Source organism: Salvia splendens, chromosome 11, assembly GCF_004379255.2.
Source record: "Salvia splendens isolate huo1 chromosome 11, SspV2, whole genome shotgun sequence".
NCBI classification, from domain to species: Eukaryota; Viridiplantae; Streptophyta; class Magnoliopsida; order Lamiales; family Lamiaceae; genus Salvia; species Salvia splendens.
Window position 1 is genome coordinate 4,101,828 of NC_056042.1, and position 18,052 is coordinate 4,119,879.

The window sequence follows — 18,052 nt, forward strand, 5'->3', positions numbered from 1 at the left end:
TTTTTATTCGCTATCCACAAGTTTATGAAAGGATGAAGGTGAACAAGAAAGAAGCACAAAACCAACCTCCAAAAAATGGTATGTGGCCGCCTAGGTTTGGGCCATTTTGGTGTCGATTGCTTGAATTTTTAAATTTTACCCTAATTTTCTAACCTTGGTTGTGTTTCGAATAGCCGCTCAATCTGGTTGGCGAACTTTGAAGAACAATTCAGAGGGAATCATTGATGGCAAAGGCGAGGCCTAAGCAAATATGAATGGTCCTGAAAAAGGTACTTACCGAGATGTCTTTTTCAGTAATGGAGAAATGTGAACTGAACTTTAATATTTTTTGTTGGAAATGGGTAACATGACCTTAAATGTGGGTTTGGTTAAATTTCTTGGAAAAATAGTTTTTATTAATAACTGCTGGCATTTAATCTACAGCACAATCGGATATGAAATGGCAACACCAGAAATTGGAAAGAAATCTACTAAGGCTCCCACAATTGATGGATCCAATGCTTTAAAAGGTAATAGATTTACAGAAAAAACTAAGAATGTCTCTCAGAATTTCATCTCATATACAAGAAACGTATTAGGTCATATATGTAACAGTTTTGTGTCATGTTTACAAACTGTTATTGTTTCTATAAGTTGCATTCAATATGGAATCACCTAAAATAAATGTAATGGTCACTGATTAGCATTGGAATAGTTTTATGGGTTATGTAGTAGCAATATATGAATTAGGCCATGTTTGTATCACTTTTATGTCATAAGTGAATTATATGAATTAGGTCATGTTTGTATCACTTTTATGTCATAAGTGACTGCAGTGTTTATTTTCTCAAATGGAAGTCAACATGGGTGAGGGAAGGCTATTGGAATTGTGGATTGTCGACTAGATATAAGGGTGTGCATCAGTATTTAAGAGCTAAAAACTGTTGTGTTGAAGTTGGCCAAAAAATAATCACAGCTCCCTTTCCAATAAAACATCGACATCCAAACATTATGCAACGGACAACAAGAAGATAAAGATCGACGTTGAAAAGATGATAGCAAGCTACAAAGCTTCTGTAATGGCCATGTCATAAATTTTGGATTTAAAGTATGTTTCATTGATACAATTATGTGCGTATTTAACGTATGGATTTTCAAACATTTTATTTCATCAATGGGTGATACTTTAAAATGACATTGGATTTTATTGTTTCTTCAAATTAGATTTTAATCTGAATTATTTTTCTGACTCAATGACGAAGGTAAAATATGATGTTGTGTGGTCTCTTCTGAAAAGTAAAACACAGTATAAGATGACTCTATGTCATACTTCGTACATGTTAGAGTCATTTTGAGTAAAAAAAATAAAAATAAAATCATTAATTTGTTGTTGGAATTTTTGTATAGTAACTAAGCAACTTGTGAGAAAAAATTGATTATGTAAATTAGAAGATCATGTCATAATATATGCATGTAAGAGTCATTATGAGCATAATCAGGCAAAAAAATAATAGTATCTGAGAATTCATGCATTGGGTCATAATAAATGAATATTTTGGTCATAACATCGTATGGTTAATTTGTGTCATAATAAACCAACATTTGGGTCATTATATAACACTAAGGAGTACCAGAATGCGTCATACAAATCTGATCGAAATGTTCGTATCCAATAAACTGAAGTACACGATTATTCTCATGTTTTTGACATATTAAAAAAACCCAATATTAAAACGACTGAAGAATACACAAACAATAACCCAAACATCAACCATTCTTTGGGTCATACTAAACGAATATTTGAGTCATGTCAACATATGGGTAAATTGGGTCATAATAATCCAATATTCGAGTCATTACATAAAACTACCGAGTACCAGGATGCCTCATACAAATCTGAACGAACTGAGTAATTTCAAACAACCTGACAATGCAAATAAAATGGAGTCCAATAAAAAACTTAAACTGACGTTACTTGAAAAAAGAGAATACATGGTATCAAACTTCAGAATTTCTTCTAGACCGCCACTTTTCTTTCTCTTTGAATTTGTCACAATTCCTTGAATCGCGGTGACCCCACTCCTGACATTTCTTGCATTGACGCAAAGGCTTGCTCTTAAGCTTCAAAGCCTTCTCCACTCTTGAGGGGACTCTACTACCAGATCCCTTCGTGCTGACGACTTCTGGTGGGTGAACATCTACTTCTTGGGGTGCCTCTGCCCCATAAAAGTCCTCTATTAGTTTCTTCTTTTGTGATGTAGACATTACTACGCCATCAGCAAAAATCTGTTGCTTGCTTCACGAACTAACCACATAGATCATACATAGGAAAAATCAGAGCATATAATAGAACATATCATACAAATGCCAAAAATGTGCCATACAAGTTAAATTACAAAAATTCAAAAAATAACAATGATAATGAGTCATACTAAACAAGTAATCATATCATAACAAATGAATTAAAATTGCCAACATTTCCCAAAAAAATGAAATGCAAACATAACGTCAAGCGACATAGAACATTGTTGCGATTAAATACACAACCAAGCCATTGAGATATGTCGAAAACTGTAATACAAAAATTTCACAACAGAACCTGTGTTTTCTACAATGTCATCGGAGAATGATTGATTGTTTCCCAATGAAGAAGGATCTACTACGGTTTCCATTTATGGAGAAACGGTGCAATAAATCTATGCCACAAAAAAACAACTAAAATGAAAATTGATATCGTCAAACAGAATCAGAAAAAATTATGAAACGAATTTACATATTAAACAATGAAAACCGACTAAAGAAATTAATTACGATATAAAACACTGATATGAACCTAAATTACCGCTGAAACAAACGGCGACGGAGTGTAGAATAATATTAACAACACATACGAATCGGACAAGAAAATGATCACATATAAAACAATAATAATGGCAGATCTGTTGAAGAAGATGTAAAAACTGCAGGATGAAGAAGATGAAATTTAACTCCCCAATCACGGAAGGAATTGTTAATGGAAAGAGAGACGTGCATCATTATAGGAATTGGAATAACAATCTAATGAACTAGAATGACACTATTAACCTTTTGGGATTATAAGTGAATAAAAAAAAGAAACTTGCGAAAATGTCTAAGCCATTAGATCTTCTCATCTCAAGATTTAAACACCTAATCCTACGGTCTAAATTCGGCCTTCATTTCTGGATTTAAAGTGATACTTGTTTGGATCATTTCCATATATATATATATATATATATATATATATAGATTAGGTGAATGAAACAGGTTTTACCGCAGCCGAAAATTCACCGCAGTGGTAAATAGCTGAAGAAGTGAAGCGACCGATTTCCTAGAAAGCATCAGTCAACGGCGAGGAAGATAACTTTCGGCAATAGTTAAAGTATCAACGGAGTAGGAGAAAATCTAGAGCCTTCTCTTATTAATTGCATAGCTTCATACTTAATTTTGGTTACCGCAATCTAATTCCTCGAAGAATCCGAATCCAATCGCGCCGGAGAAGATGAAGATCACCGTCATGACCACCGACGAGCAAATCGTCACGCTAGAAGTCGATCGCGACGAATCGGTAATTTGCCCTAACTTTCTGAACCCTATATTTTTTGTTACCTCCCCTCGATTTTTGAAGTGTCGTTGATTATTTTTCTTTTTTTTTTGTTTTTCAATGCACAATTAACAGGTTGAGAACTTGAAAGCTCTGCTTGAAGTTGAGGTGGGGTGATTACTAGTGTTGTTATTGTTTCTTTCTAATTTTGCTTGGTTTTTGAATAGTTTGTGATTCTTGATATGGAATTATGTGCAATTCAATGTGTGCGAACAGACTCGGGTGCCGCTGCAGCAACAACAATTGCTGCATAACGGGAATGAGATGGGGAATTCTCTGAAATTGAGTGCTCTTGGTGTTACTGATGGAGATTTGGTTATGATGGTTCCGAACGCCGCCTCCTCTGGTTCCAGGTTTATCTTTGAATTCTTGAAGTTTTAATATTTATGGCATTGAGATTTACTATTTAGGGAAGTTTTTATGTAGTTCTACGTTTAGCTATAGCATAGTATGATGCTATAATGTTGATTACCTGCTTCTCATCTTTCTTTTCTTTCTTCCCCCATCCTTTTTTTCATTACCCCCTTAATTTTTGGTAAAGTAAGTAATTTTGTTGGGAGTGTATTTGAATTATTATGTTTCCTTGGAATGAATGGGTTTTTGCTGTGATCTTTAAATAGAGCTGGAGCACCTTCAAGTGAAGCTGCAGGCTTCAATCCTGATGGTTCTGCTGTAAATCCCTCAGCTTTCCAACAACAAGTGCGCAGTGATTCGAATTTGATGGCACAACTATTTCAGGTAGTATAGCGATTGGGAAACCAAATAAGTGCTTCCTATTTTAGTTTATTAAAAAAGAAATAAAAATAATGTGCATGTTCTTGGTACAGACATAATGATGTAGAACTTGAAGATGATAAAGATTTAATCTTGACAAAGTTGTGTCATGCTCTTATACATTATTGGGATCCTGTGCTAAGTCTGTTGTCAAGACAGTGACACTGTCGCTGCCAACACAATTAACTTTCTTGCTATGTTCCTCTAATCTTGATATGCAACTATCCAAACATGCATATGTGAAGCCAATTTTTGCTGAGTATTTACGAGACATGTGATCATGCTAAAAAATGAATGCGATCTCTATATTTGATCTTAATGGGGTGCCTGACTCTTTTGTTTGATCTTAATGGGGGTGCCTGACTCTTGTGTTATTAGTTCCAACCATGCTTACGAGAAAAGTAGCCATGGTAAACCAATATGGATTATATCCACTCATAAAACCCACTGCCATGATTTGAACTCAAATGATACTCTTCAAATATTATAGTATGGCTTTTAAAAGTGCCCACTACCTTTTAGTTAGAGTATTTTGAAAAGATTATTGCCTCTCTTCTTTTGACCTATCATGTTGAGGGGGGTAGGCTAGAATTGGTGATTGGCTTCATTCTCCAAATCTTCCATCTTTGTTTTTAGGTTTTATGATTCCTGGTATATTTGCATCCAAAAATCTAAATCAATAGCACTTAGATTTGGTGCTGATCTTACTATGGTTATTTGAACTTACAGAGGGATCCGGAGTTAGCACAAGCCATACTTGGAAATGATCTCAACAGGTTACAAGACATTTTGCGCGCACGTAATCGCCAGAAATCTGAATTAAGGCGTCAACAAGAAGAGGAAATGGTCAGTATTGTCTCAGCTATTCCTTCATCTATGATTGTTTCCATTCTATAGTTCCCCTATAAATTATAGCAGTACATACTTCCTGTGACGGGGATGATCATGTGTAGTAATGCTGTAATTTCATATTGCTATGTTTAGATGCTTCCTCGTATCTCATAATTGACTTGGAGAGATTGTGTTTCCTGCTTCTCAAAAATTTACTAACTTCTCATAACACATCACATCTGATCCTTGGTTGGAATCTACGAAAGTTGGATAAAATTATGAATGCAGTTTCTTATATAACAGTCCCGACTCACAGTTAAATTGCTGTAATCTGAATCTCTCCGCTCATTGTTTAGTAATATCTGCTTGGTTACTTTCCAATCAGAATATGATAAGCTCATTAGTTTTATTTTTTTTAGCACATGCCTTTTGGTTTTTTATTTTCCTGGTTTCGTTTTGAATGCATTTCTCTCTTATAAATTCATATTCTTTATTTTTAATGTTGTTTATTTGGGCAGGCTTTACTTTATGCAGATCCATTTGATGTGGAGGCACAAAAGAAAATAGAAGCTTCTATTCGCCAGGTTGCTTAGTTTTCCTCTATTTAATGTCAAGATAATTTGCGGTGCGTAGATTGACATTGATATTATGTTCAGAACCTCCTTACTTATTCGTTCATCAATAAGATCATTCATAGTTATGCTAAACTGGTTTTCTGAACCCATTTTTTAATATTTTCTTTTGGCTCATTAACCAATATTTCCTATATTACTTTTCTGTTTGCTGCAACTGTTAAATATTTCAATATGAAAGAATTTGTAGATTAATGTTTATCATCTTTTATCTTGTTGGTGTTTTTTGGTGGCTAGATAGCCTAGTTAACATGAAGATCCATGCAAGTGAACTGGTTTTAGTTGGTATCCATGTCATTAAGACCTCCATGTGTGTCCGATGACAAAAAGCTTGTTGCAGGAATCTTAAATTCAGTTTAGAATAGTACTTTTATACTGTGGTTTTGATGTCAGTTCAGGATCTAGAGAATTTTATTTTTGCTTAAATCAGTTATTTTGACCTTTATGTTGTTGTTTTGAACATTTGTATAAAAAAGATTATTCTATCCAACAAACCGTAATTGTTCTTGGCAGAAAGGCATTGATGAAAACTGGGCTGCAGCCTTGGAATACAACCCTGAGGCATTTGCAAGAGTGGTAATTATGACTGCCAGCTTTCCATTCAGAGTACCTAATTATTTTTTGAATATAAAGTTTACATCAATGTTCATATTTACAGGTAATGTTGTATGTTGACATGGAAGTTAATGGTGTTCCGATGAAGGTAATGATTTGATAAATTAGTTTGGTTTGTTTCTTTTTAGTTGCTTTTTCAAGAGACCAGGTGGGAATATGATAGCAAGTCCTATGAAAGAGAGATATGGGGCTAAATAGATAGATCTTCTTAAAGATGGGGCCTCTATCTCCTGTTTGGCGAACCCACTCAACTGACATAAAAGTCATGTTAATTAGGTTGCTTGGAATAGTTTAGATTGGGCTTTATTTGTTAACACGGGTATATGAAATGCTGAAATATTTCACACAATTAAGGTGCTATCTGTTATTACTGGGTAGCCGTGAGCTGCTTGGCTATTCCAGACTTTTCATACTAGTATAGTTCAAGTTGGACTGTACTGGAATTGATTGGAATATAAAACCATTTTGACGATATGCACAATGCTTGCAGTTATATTTATTATAGAGAACGATGGGGATAATGTTCCTGCTAATGTGCAGAAGCACTTTCTTTTTTAATCTAGGTTAAATAATCTTGTTTTCTTTGTTTCAGGCTTTTGTTGACAGTGGAGCTCAGTCAACAATTATATCTAAAAGCTGTGCTGAACGTTTGGGGTAAGATTTTACTATATTTTTTGCTGCATTATATGTTCTTTAGATGATACTATAACTTTTGACTGATTGGGATGGTCATATTATTTTATTGTTCATTACAGATTGTTGAGGCTTTTGGATACACGCTACAAGGGTATTGCCCATGGAGTTGGGCAGTCTGAGATTTTGGGTCGGATACATGTTGCTCCTATCAAGGTAGGCCTAAAAAATGATCAGTTGCTTTTATATATTACTAAGAGGTGTCTGAGAAGTTTAAATGGGAGTTCTGAAAATGGTAGAATTGGTTTTGCAAGAATTTATGTTTTGCTTATTGTTTGTTTTGGAAATCAGAGAAAGAGATTGAACTTTGTTTGTAGATGTCAAAGGCAAGTATATATTTATTCTAAAAACGTGAGATAATTTTATTTTTGATGTCTAATCATGTTGGGAACATGAGTTCAGATGTGTTTTAGTGTTTTCGCGACTGAACAATGTTATATCATATTACACAGTATCCCTTATAAGCTTAACATGGTCTTACATAACACTGTAGATTGGAAGTATATTCTACCCGTGTTCCTTTATGGTGTTGGATGCACCCAACATGGAATTTCTCTTTGGCCTGGATATGCTTCGCAAGCACCAAGTAACTTTCTTTTATTTTGTTCAATTCTTTTTTATTTCTTTAATCCTTCTAGGATACTTGGTTTGATATACAGCCATAATATGCAGTGCATTATTGATCTAAAGGAGAATGTACTGAGAGTTGGTGGAGGAGAGGTTTCTGTACCTTTCCTAGCAGGTAGTTATTTGGCATTATATATCTGTTTGAAGGCTATCATGTTTATGGAAAAATTTATATCGTTGAGTACATGGCTCAAAATTACGGTTTTGATCACATTTGACTAATGTTATTGAAATTCAGAGAAGGACATTCCATCACAGTTTCTGGATGAAGAGAGGTATGCAAAGGATGCTTCGAGCTCAGGAGCACAAGTAAGGATAAACTTGACCATGCTGCTCAGTTATATCTGTATTTTTCCCAGCTTTGTGTTTTACGAATGATTTCCATATGTCAGACAGACAGATCGTTCCATGTTCTCCTAGAACTAGTCAAATTCTTGTGTAGTACAGTAACATAGTACTTAGTTTTATGCTTACTGCTTTAGATTTTTGTTCTTTAACTATATGTCCATGCAAGGTAAATCAAACCAATAAATCTCACAAATGTCTACTGACTTTCAGGCACCCTCAGCAACTAGAGAGAACGTCAGTTCACCAAGTGGACCTTCTGGTTAGTTCAGACAATTTTGAATCTGCATTTATTTGTAGATGGTGTGTGAGTGTTATATGTCAATATATTTTTATAAAGTCTTACGATTATTTTTGTCGCGGCTTTGGCTTTTTCTGTGTTTATACCTGGACCCTATGACATAAGTTTCATGCAAAAAACGACAATAAGTGTTTTACAGTTCTACAAGAAGTAAAAGGCTATGGGGCATAACACTGTAAAATGGCTGATAAGGAACACATGATAAATATCCTAACTTAGCAGGGCCAATGTTGTTTCTGCACTTATTTGTTATTGATTACTCTTCCAAAATTTAATCCACCATTTTTGTGGGATTCTCCTCCAATCTTTTCTGTGGCATTTACACGTGCTTTTAGACGTATACTATGGGAAACTAATGTCCCCTTTTTGCAATCTGCAGGAAGTATCAGCAACAATGCTTCCCAGGTACACATACTTTGCCACTTTCAACTTCAATTAAGTTTTATTAATAAAGTACCCTTACTTCATCTGATGAAGATATCTACTCTTTCGTATTATATTAGAGGCTTATATGTTTATAGCTCATTTACTAAGTTGTGGGATCCTTGTCATGAATTTTACTTCTGCCCGGGTCAAAAGATGTTACTCGTCGTGTTCAGGTACTAGTATGACTTTCTAACCCGAGTGATGAATGTTTGCAGGGAGCTGAGTTTGAAGCTAAAGTTGCGAAGCTAGTCGAACTTGGGTTTGGAAGAGAACAGGTGGTTCAGGCTCTGAAGCTTTTTAATGGCAACGAAGAACAAGCTGCCGGATTTCTTTTCGGGTGAAGGGGATGCCCCTGCAACTGCAAAGAAAATTCTTGCTTTTTGTCTGAGTTGGAATATTTATAGAAACATTGGATTTTAAGGAACGGATTGCTTCATTCCAAACGGAATTAGCAAGTAGTTGATGTCTTCGTTTAATACTCTATACTTCATGAATTCTTTAATTATTTCGACAAAGTAGATACTTTTATTTTGGATAATTATTACACTTACACGGGCTTATTATTTTCTTTTGAATTCTTGCTATGCATCAACTTTTTCTCTACACCATCAAATTAGATGTCAAATTTTAAGATTTTTTTTTGTAAGGACTTAAGCTTAAATTGCAATGAATTGAGAAATCATTTTTTATTTCTCTGAAGCAAAGATTCACAAGATTGTTTAAAGTTTGAAACTTTTTTTAGCAAATAGGTTAAACTCTCTGAAGATAATTTATTCAATAAAATATTGGTCCTTGGTAGTATAGAAGATAGATTCTGATAATATTCCCTCCATATTCTTTTCCAATTTATGAAAAGGCATCTCACTATATATATTTCTCCCTATGTCTGAAAATGGAGATCGAATTCTTCAACTGTGCTGCTCTTTTATCAGGTACTCCCATCCCCCTATAGAGAATCTCCACTGATGAATCAAAATTATATAGTAGAAGATCTCGTGTCAGATCGCCGACTAGGACGGTTTGCAGATGATTTGTTATTTTTATTCTATTGTATTTAAACTCAGATTCAGGAATTATGAAGATGAATTGAAATGGTTTCTGATGTTTTAAGCTCTGAATTATGGTTTTAACCAATCTGCTTGATTACAATTTCTGGACTTGGTATGTAAAACTGGAGATTCATGCATTCAAATTCAATGGCAGTTTGATATGTGAAGGCAAATAGCAAACATCAGTTCTATTGATTCCAATCATATTCTCATTTTACATTCATCACACCAGCTTATACACATTGGAGTTTGCTGATATGTTCAGTTTACATTAAATCAATACCTTTAATGATAGTAACATTTACTAGCCAACAAACAATTGCAAATTGAACCAAAGAATAACCATCCTTGACATAGAATTTCAGAACCCCTTCCAGGCACCAAGAACTTGGTCGAATATCTCAGCTATGAGTTCTCTATCTGCGCATTGCAGAAATGCTCTGAACTCATCTCGGATATCATAGATCTTGCCGAACTTCACAAGATATAGCAGGCAACTGCTCTTCAGTTTTGGCAGATGATACACACTGGCATTCTGGAGCCTCTCCAGCACATTTGTCGTGTCGATATCCTCCAGCAGGCTCTCGTGGCAGGCATCCTTCAGGTCTGAAATCTCGTACTTATCAGCTGCGTGAAGAAGGGACAGCCTGTGGGGCAAGAACTCCTCCTTCTTCACATTTCCATACATGTAGTTCAGTAAAGCTCTACATGCTTCAATTGACATGTCGGAAACATCTATGGCAGCTGTTTCCTTCCCCTTGTGGTCGTGCAGGAACATGCTGCGGATGATAGGAGACCTGGATGCAAGAATGGCCCGGTGTGCTGAGATGCTGCCGTCAGATGCATTGATCGTTACATCGGTCTGAATGCCCTCAGACAGCATTCGACCAAGTAATGCAATAGCCATATGATTAGACTGGCTACATGTGAGCCCTCCACTCCAAATCGAGCAAGGCTCTCCCCCCTGCGCTTTCCACAAGTAAGTTTTCCATCACATTTAGTTACAATAGTGAAAATTGAATGTTGTCTTACATCCGGAGGAGCAGTTTTGATGTCAAGAAACTCAATGTCGACGATGAATTTGCCAGTCAGAGGAACCTCAATTGTCCATACAAAGTCCTCACTGCTTTTGAGCTGCTTATCAATAACATCTACAAGTAACTATAGGTTGTAAGTCTTGAAATTAACTGTGAATTTCCATTAAAGAGCATAGTGAGCTTTAGATGATTTACCTGGATGAACAAAACACCTACGATCCCCTGCTGCAAAGCTGATGACTTTGATCATAAAAGATGCAATTGGGGGATTTTCTTTGGTTAAAGTTGATGCCTCAGGATACAATCTAATGATCAGCGTCCGGCTCTTCTCCACAGATAAATGCCTTCAATTCAAACACCCAAAACTGATTAGAATGATGAAACCCTTACATTCCCATTAGCATCAAGATTAAAACCTTAAGTATTTTCTTGAACCCCTCTTCCTTACAATTCAAATACTACAAAAAACAGATTAGAATGATGAAACCCTTACATCAAGATTACAACTTTAGGTATTTTCGTGAACCCCTTTTTCCTTATTCTACAATTATAGGGAGTAGCTGATTAGAGGAAAAAGTGGAAAATGGAACTGACCAATTCCAGAGGCCAATCTTGAAAGGGTCTGATTTCCTGTAGGAGGCGGCGGCCAAATCGTCAATCCGCCACTGAGCGAGGCGCGACGTGGTGTCGACGCGGTAGGCAGCGGCGCCGGTCATCCGGGAGAAGAGGAGCGCGACGGTGATATCATGGATGCAGTCCAAAATACCTTCCAAGAATTGATCGGCGTGCTTTCCCAGCTTGGCTTGTCTCTGCTTTCCTCATATATTTACTCACTTCTCACTCACACCTCTTTCAATCTCTCTCTCTCACTTTATCTATGTGAGGGTAGAGAAAATGGATTTGTGAGAGCGAAGAGAGATACTAGCCGGCACGCCAGGTTATTGGTGATCGTAACTTTTATCAGTTCAGTGATAGTGAAGTATTTGCAGAGTTATTAGCGTTTCCTCTGTTTCTTGATTTTTGGAGAGAGAGAGAGAGAGAGAGTGGGGTTTGAGTTTGATTGCTTTAGTTGATTTGTTTGCTTGTACTACACTTGAGGTAGGTTGATTGATGATTTATTTATATATTGGAGAAACTCCTGTTCCCTAAATTGAGTGACAATTGTTGTTCTTTTTAATGCTCAGCCTAAACGTATAGTTGTAGCGCTAAATTAATTGCTTTTACTTATTTGATCTCTCATACTACTTCTCTTACACTATTGTTTCTTTCTAATCTACTTAAAATGAGTTCTGAGATATATTATCTATAAAATGGTCCATATTTTGTTTTGTTTATTATTTGTATACATAATTTTGTCAATGTAAGCAATATCACTACTACCAGATTTCCTTTAATTTAAGATTATCTAAACAATTAGACCCTTGGCAATGCATTTTACATTTAATAATTAATGGCGTGCGGATGCTTTGAGGGAACGAATTTAGTTTTTGATCCTTTAAAGCAACGAATTTTATGTTTATTTCCTTTCCTTGTTGTTGATCCTCTTCCACGTTTTCAAAGTTAGTAAAATTTTATTTTCTTTGTATCGCCTTCTCTTTATTAGTGCTCTTTTATAATTCAAACTTTTATTATTTTTTAAGGGAATTAAATTGTTACTGTGAAAGATACTTAGTAAGTTAGTATTGTGAACCTTCAAATATGTGTCTGTTTACTGTAACGCAAAACAAAATAGTAACAATTTAGATGCGTATGTGAGTTGGTCTAATAGTAATTAGTAGTGATATCTAAGATCAAATGTCTCGAGTTTAGGCTAATTTATTTCATTTAAATGAATAATTTCAATCGATTGTAAAACAAAATATGGTGTACGTCTACATCTTTCGCTAATCATTAAAATAGGACTAAGGCATGATTGAGTTCATTTGTTTGTTTGTACGCGTCTATCTTTACTTGATGATGTTCCATGCTAGTCGTGTGACAAATTTGCTACATATATTATGGATTTGGCAAATATCAGATAAGCAATCAACGTTTTCAATTTGTCTCTAGAGATATTTAAATAAATATTTAAAGTTCTTCTAGGTGATAATAAATCAGATATTTAAAACAAATTGTCACAGTATACAATTATAAATAAACTTCTTTACTAGTACTACATACTAATATCAATCAATTTAAAAGTACTACGGAGGAGTACTAGTTATGATTAAATATAGCATTAGTTTTGTGTTAATGTTCAAATTAAGAGATTAGTTAACTAAGTTAGTTTGTTGTGACAATTAAAAGGTTGAAATAAGGATGAGAGAAAATATGTTGTGACATTTGACAAAATGAAATTCATGGGAGCTATAGTATTGATTAGAATGTAGAAGGTAATTAGTTATGGTCAATTAGGGACAACCTGAATTATTGATTTATTCACCAGCCACCTGTGTCGTTCTGTTGAATGTCTTTTTCCTGATTACATATATTTGACATTATTTGAGTTAATACTTTGCATATGTTGATGATAAAGTGTGGGATTGACGTTATTAAAATAGATTTAATTAGTTAATTTGATCAAAAACCGTGGTAAATTTTTGCTTTTTTAGTGGTGAATTATCTTTTTAATTTGATGCTAACCAGTAACCAACTTTTTGTTATTTAATGCTCACAATTTTTTAGGATTTTTCGCAATTTTATTTTCTTTTCTTTTAAATACCTATGATGTTAAACCTATTTATAAATAGTGACTTTCACTGTTTTTCATTTAATTTTGATTTTATTAACAAATTTTGGGATTAAAAAAAACTATATATATATATATATAGGGATGTATTCATTTCCTTTTCCTATATTTCCTCCTTTTTCCTTCTTAATATCAGCCATTAGATTAGAGAAATGGACGGTTAAGATCAACATTGGGTAATTAATCCCGTGTTGCATTATTTGTCCTATTTTGTGCATTATGAGGGTACAATAGTAATCTAATAATGGCTGGAAACCGCTACGAATAATGCACCACAGGTCACGAGTAATGCATATAATTGCCTATATAATGCACAATATGTGAACTGCAATGCATACGAACAATATGTGCTGTGTTATGATGTTTGACACACGTTTCTTGTTTCCCTAAGGGTTTAATAAGCTTAGGGGCTAGGGTATAGTACGTAGACATGTATGTAATCTTCACATGGTAACGAGTAATGGATATAATTGACTATATAATGCACAATTTGTGAACTGCAATGCATAGGAACAAGATGTGCTGTGTTATGATGTTTGACACACGTTTCTTGTTTCCCCTAAGGGTTTAATAAGCTTAGGGGCTAGGGTATAGTACGTACGCATTAATAACAAATTATAAAACGATACGAATAATTCACCAAATTGTCACAAGTAATGGATGTTATTAACTATATAATGCACAATATGTGAACTGCAATGCATACGAATAAGATGTACCATGTTATGATGTTTGACACACGTTTCTTGTTTCTCCTAAGGGTTTGATAAGCTTAGGGGCTAGGGTATAGTACGTAGACATTACTAAATGCACGTATGTAATCTTCAATCCGTTGATTAATCCATATACACAATACCTCTAATAATGCATAATATACTGAGATAATGACAATTAACAGCTACATAATGCACTACATAAACCAAATAATGCACATACGTATATTCCAATAACAACAATTTGTTAGTAATGTCTACGTACTATACCCTAGCCCCTAAGCTTATTAAACCCTTAGGGGAAACAAGAAACGTGTGTCAAACATCATAACATGGTACATCTTATTCGTATGCATTGCAGTTCACATATTGTGCATTATATAGTTAATAACATCCATTACTCGTGACAATTTAGTGAATTATTCGTATCGTTTTATAATTTGTTATTAATGCGTACGTACTATACCCTAGCCCCTAAGCTTATTAAACCCTTAGGGGAAACAAGAAACGTGTGTCAAACATCATAACACAGCACATCTTGTTCCTATGCATTGCAGTTCACAAATTGTGCATTATATAGTCAATTATATCCATTACTCGTTACCATGTGAAGATTACATATGTGTCTACGTACTATACCCTAGCCCCTAAGCTTATTAAACCCTTAGGGGAAACAAGAAACGTGTGTCCAAACATCATAACATGGTACATCTTATTCGTATGCATTGCAGTTCACATATTGTGCATTATATAGTCAATTATATGCATTACTCGTGACCATGTGGTGCATTATTCGCAGATACCAAAATGTGGCAGTTACTTTTCCATCAAATGTCAATAATAACCTTGTAATGCATACAACCACCTTCTATAATGCAACACGGAACCAGTTTTATAGAATCAATCTGATCCGTTGATGCCTTAGATCTAACGCGTAATATTAAGAAGGAAAAAGGATCTAAGATGTGAAAAGGAGAATAACGCTCCCCTATATATATATATATATATATATATATATATATATATTTTCAGTTTTTTTTCATTCTAGTGACATGTTTGCATCACATTTAAGTGATATGGATATCAGCTTTCATATTATTATTATACATAATTTTCTCCAAATTCAAAATAATGAGAGAATTATAAAAAATATCAAAGTTGTAATATAATTAACTATTTCTAAAAATTGTGAAATAACAAATTAAATAATTTTTCTAGTATATAATTTGCCTAAAATGAATAGTGGATATTGAACATGGGAGATGATCAATGTATAACTAATATTAAGTGTATAACTAGAGAATAAATCTCAGTCATTAGACCAAAACGATTTAGTTCACTATATGGGCGATTTAGTTCACTATATGGGCGATTTAGTTCACTACAGGAAAGAGTGAACCAAAACACCATTATAGTGAAGTATTTACTTCGTGAAGGATTTAGTTCACTGTAAAGGCGTTTTGGTTCACTCCTTCCTATAGTGAACTAAATCACTCTTATAGTGAACTAAATTCATGTTCTCTAGTTATACATTTAAGTACAGATTTCCTAGATCACTACTCTATTGAACATATGTATATATTGTGTTTTAATAAACAAATAAATAGTGCACACTGATTCCAGTATATATTAAATTATTGTAATGATGAAAATATTTATAAATTTTTTAACAAATAATGACCGTGTGATGATGAGATGAGCAAAATAATTTATACTCCACTTATTATAGTACAGTACATATATGTTCATGGTTGTAGACTTGTAGGGCAAAATTGTTAGCTGATACACCTTAATTATGATTATTTCCTTGTTCAAATCCATATAATGTGATTTAATTCATATTTCATGCCTATTTTTCATGGATTAAAGTTTACACTTAATTCGAATAATCTTGACTAACGAAAAAAAACATTTGTTTCATTTCTCCGAAAGAAACTATTTGAATTGAAATTAACCTATGTCGTATGATCGACGATATGATCTTTCCAGAAAATGTTTTTTAATCAATGAAAGCTTAATGAGTCCACGTTGCATGAATAGTTGCGGACTTATACTTTTCCCATAAATAGTATAATGGACACTTGGCATATATTTTGTGGGGCTTCATGTCACAAATTAGTTAGCGATCCTTTTTATTCAAGAAAATGAAATCGATCAAATTGACTTGTTGCACTCTTTTTTCTAACACGTAGTAGGGCTTCTTTGGCCTCTCCTATTCTAAAATGTACTTCTTCAGATCATTTGCAATAGATTTGTGTGCCAAGCCCCACATGGCATAATCGAGACAAACTATTGTTTAGGGCAATAGCATTAATCGATACATCGACTATTCTCTAGGGTATTTACTACGATCACTACAAAAATCTCGCGCTTTAGCAGCGGATTTTTCCGCCACTAAATGACTTAATTCCGTTGCTAAAACTGATTAGTGGCGGATTAGTAGCGGATAGACTACGTTGCTAAAAACCTTGCTCGTAAAATATTTGTAACTAATATTTAGCAGCGGATTTCCGACAGACTTATTCGCTACTAAATGTTGAAATCAGATTAGAAACGAAAATGAATCAAATTTAGCAACGAACATATATGTTGCTATTACTAGCAGAAGTTTTTTTAGCAACATAATAGCAGTGGATATATTTTGCTACTGAAGTTTTTTTATTTTTATTTATATATAGCTATTACGTTGCTAATTTTACATTATTTTCGAATCAATTATTTTACTTGATTACTTACCCAGCTACGACGACGTGTTCACAACAAACTAACATATCTCAACAAATAAATAAGAACAATTCTTTGTAGACAAAAATAATAATGGATATACCAATAAGTATTTTTCAAATTACATGAAATTCGATATTGTCATGACTTTAAAAATAGTGTAGTTGATAACGAATTACAAAATAGAGTCAAACTTATAATTCTTCATAATCATGACTACGAGACTAAACAACAGAATGAGTCGAGCTATGGAGCTGATGGGATCTCATTCAGAATCTTCATATCTTCTTCTAATTTCATTCTCTTCTCGCGCTCATCATTGGATTTTTCTTCCCTCTCTTCAAGTTTCCGGTCCACTTGTTGTCTCGTCCCTCCAGGAGCAGCGGATTCAGAGCAGAGCGGCAGCGGGGGGCACCTCCAAGGCTCCGACCATACACCAAAACGCATCCCCAATCCCCCATTTTTGCATTTTTTGAACAATAGCTACCAAAATATGGTGTAGCACTGTAGCTATTGCATAATTTGTGAAAATTTGAAAAACAAACCCTTACCTGATGAAGAGGAAATGGCGGAAAGAAGATAGACGACGAATTTGGATTCTGGAGAGATACATATGAATTGAAGAAGACGGATGGAGGCTATTAATTTAGGTTATTCAATATGGGGAAGGCTATTAAATTAGGTTATTCTATATAGGCTTGATAGTTGTGGGGCTCAATTATATATTTAATTATAATCATCTATATAATCTGTAGTACTAATATTTACTTGCTTACTGTATTGATATTTGGTTTTGTTTAGTACTTAATTAGTAGTACTCTTACTATGTTAATAATACACGATTTTAGAGTTTTGAGTTTATATAATTATTGTGATTTGTTTAAATATATTTGATCTTTAGGTTTATATTTAAGTATTTATTCAAGGTTAAGTATCTGCAGTAGATTTAATTTAAT

At 34.2% G+C, this 18,052-nt stretch overlaps 2 protein-coding genes and 2 long non-coding RNA genes across 4 annotated transcripts; 3 read left to right on the forward strand and 1 right to left on the reverse strand.

Moving 5' to 3' along the window:
- On the forward strand, positions 1-648 carry LOC121755450. Its single transcript, XR_006040747.1, has 3 exons — positions 1-78; positions 174-269; positions 424-648. It is a non-coding gene; the product is annotated as an uncharacterized LOC121755450 (long non-coding RNA).
- A 2,653-nt stretch (positions 649-3,301) lies between these two features.
- Positions 3,302-9,395, forward strand: LOC121755514 (protein DNA-DAMAGE INDUCIBLE 1-like). The gene is made up of 16 exons (XM_042150811.1): positions 3,302-3,565; positions 3,677-3,709; positions 3,818-3,954; positions 4,222-4,339; positions 5,105-5,221; positions 5,725-5,790; positions 6,352-6,414; positions 6,497-6,541; positions 7,046-7,107; positions 7,209-7,302; positions 7,640-7,732; positions 7,819-7,888; positions 8,012-8,082; positions 8,332-8,380; positions 8,799-8,824; positions 9,061-9,395. The coding sequence occupies exons 1-16, from the start codon at positions 3,500-3,502 to the stop codon at positions 9,184-9,186; spliced, it is 1,236 nt and encodes a 411-aa protein (XP_042006745.1). The 5' UTR covers positions 3,302-3,499; the 3' UTR covers positions 9,187-9,395.
- A 672-nt stretch (positions 9,396-10,067) lies between these two features.
- LOC121755515 (BTB/POZ domain-containing protein At1g55760-like) lies at positions 10,068-11,661 on the reverse strand. The gene is made up of 4 exons (XM_042150812.1): positions 11,526-11,661; positions 11,127-11,275; positions 10,927-11,045; positions 10,068-10,858 (listed from the first exon to the last, which is right to left on the reverse strand). The coding sequence occupies exons 1-4, from the start codon at positions 11,645-11,647 to the stop codon at positions 10,256-10,258; spliced, it is 993 nt and encodes a 330-aa protein (XP_042006746.1). The 5' UTR covers positions 11,648-11,661; the 3' UTR covers positions 10,068-10,255.
- On the forward strand, positions 10,738-12,121 carry LOC121755516. Its single transcript, XR_006040761.1, has 2 exons — positions 10,738-10,873; positions 11,568-12,121. It is a non-coding gene; the product is annotated as an uncharacterized LOC121755516 (long non-coding RNA).
- Positions 12,122-18,052: the final 5,931 nt, after the last annotated feature.

Excerpts from the sequence above, each read along its gene's own strand:
- LOC121755515 (XM_042150812.1), bottom strand. The coding sequence starts at position 11,647 with ATGACCGGCGCCGCTGCCTACCGCGTCGACACCACGTCGCGCCTCGCT. Across the intron at positions 11,276-11,525 it reads AAGATTGGCCTCTGGAATTG|GCATTTATCTGTGGAGAAGA; the intron begins GTCAGTTCCATT and ends TTTGAATTGAAG. Across the intron at positions 11,046-11,126 it reads TAGGTGTTTTGTTCATCCAG|ATGTTATTGATAAGCAGCTC; the intron begins GTAAATCATCTA and ends AGTTACTTGTAG.
- LOC121755514 (XM_042150811.1), top strand. The coding sequence starts at position 3,500 with ATGAAGATCACCGTCATGACCACCGACGAGCAAATCGTCACGCTAGAA. Across the intron at positions 3,566-3,676 it reads AAGTCGATCGCGACGAATCG|GTTGAGAACTTGAAAGCTCT; the intron begins GTAATTTGCCCT and ends CACAATTAACAG. Across the intron at positions 7,303-7,639 it reads TACATGTTGCTCCTATCAAG|ATTGGAAGTATATTCTACCC; the intron begins GTAGGCCTAAAA and ends ATAACACTGTAG.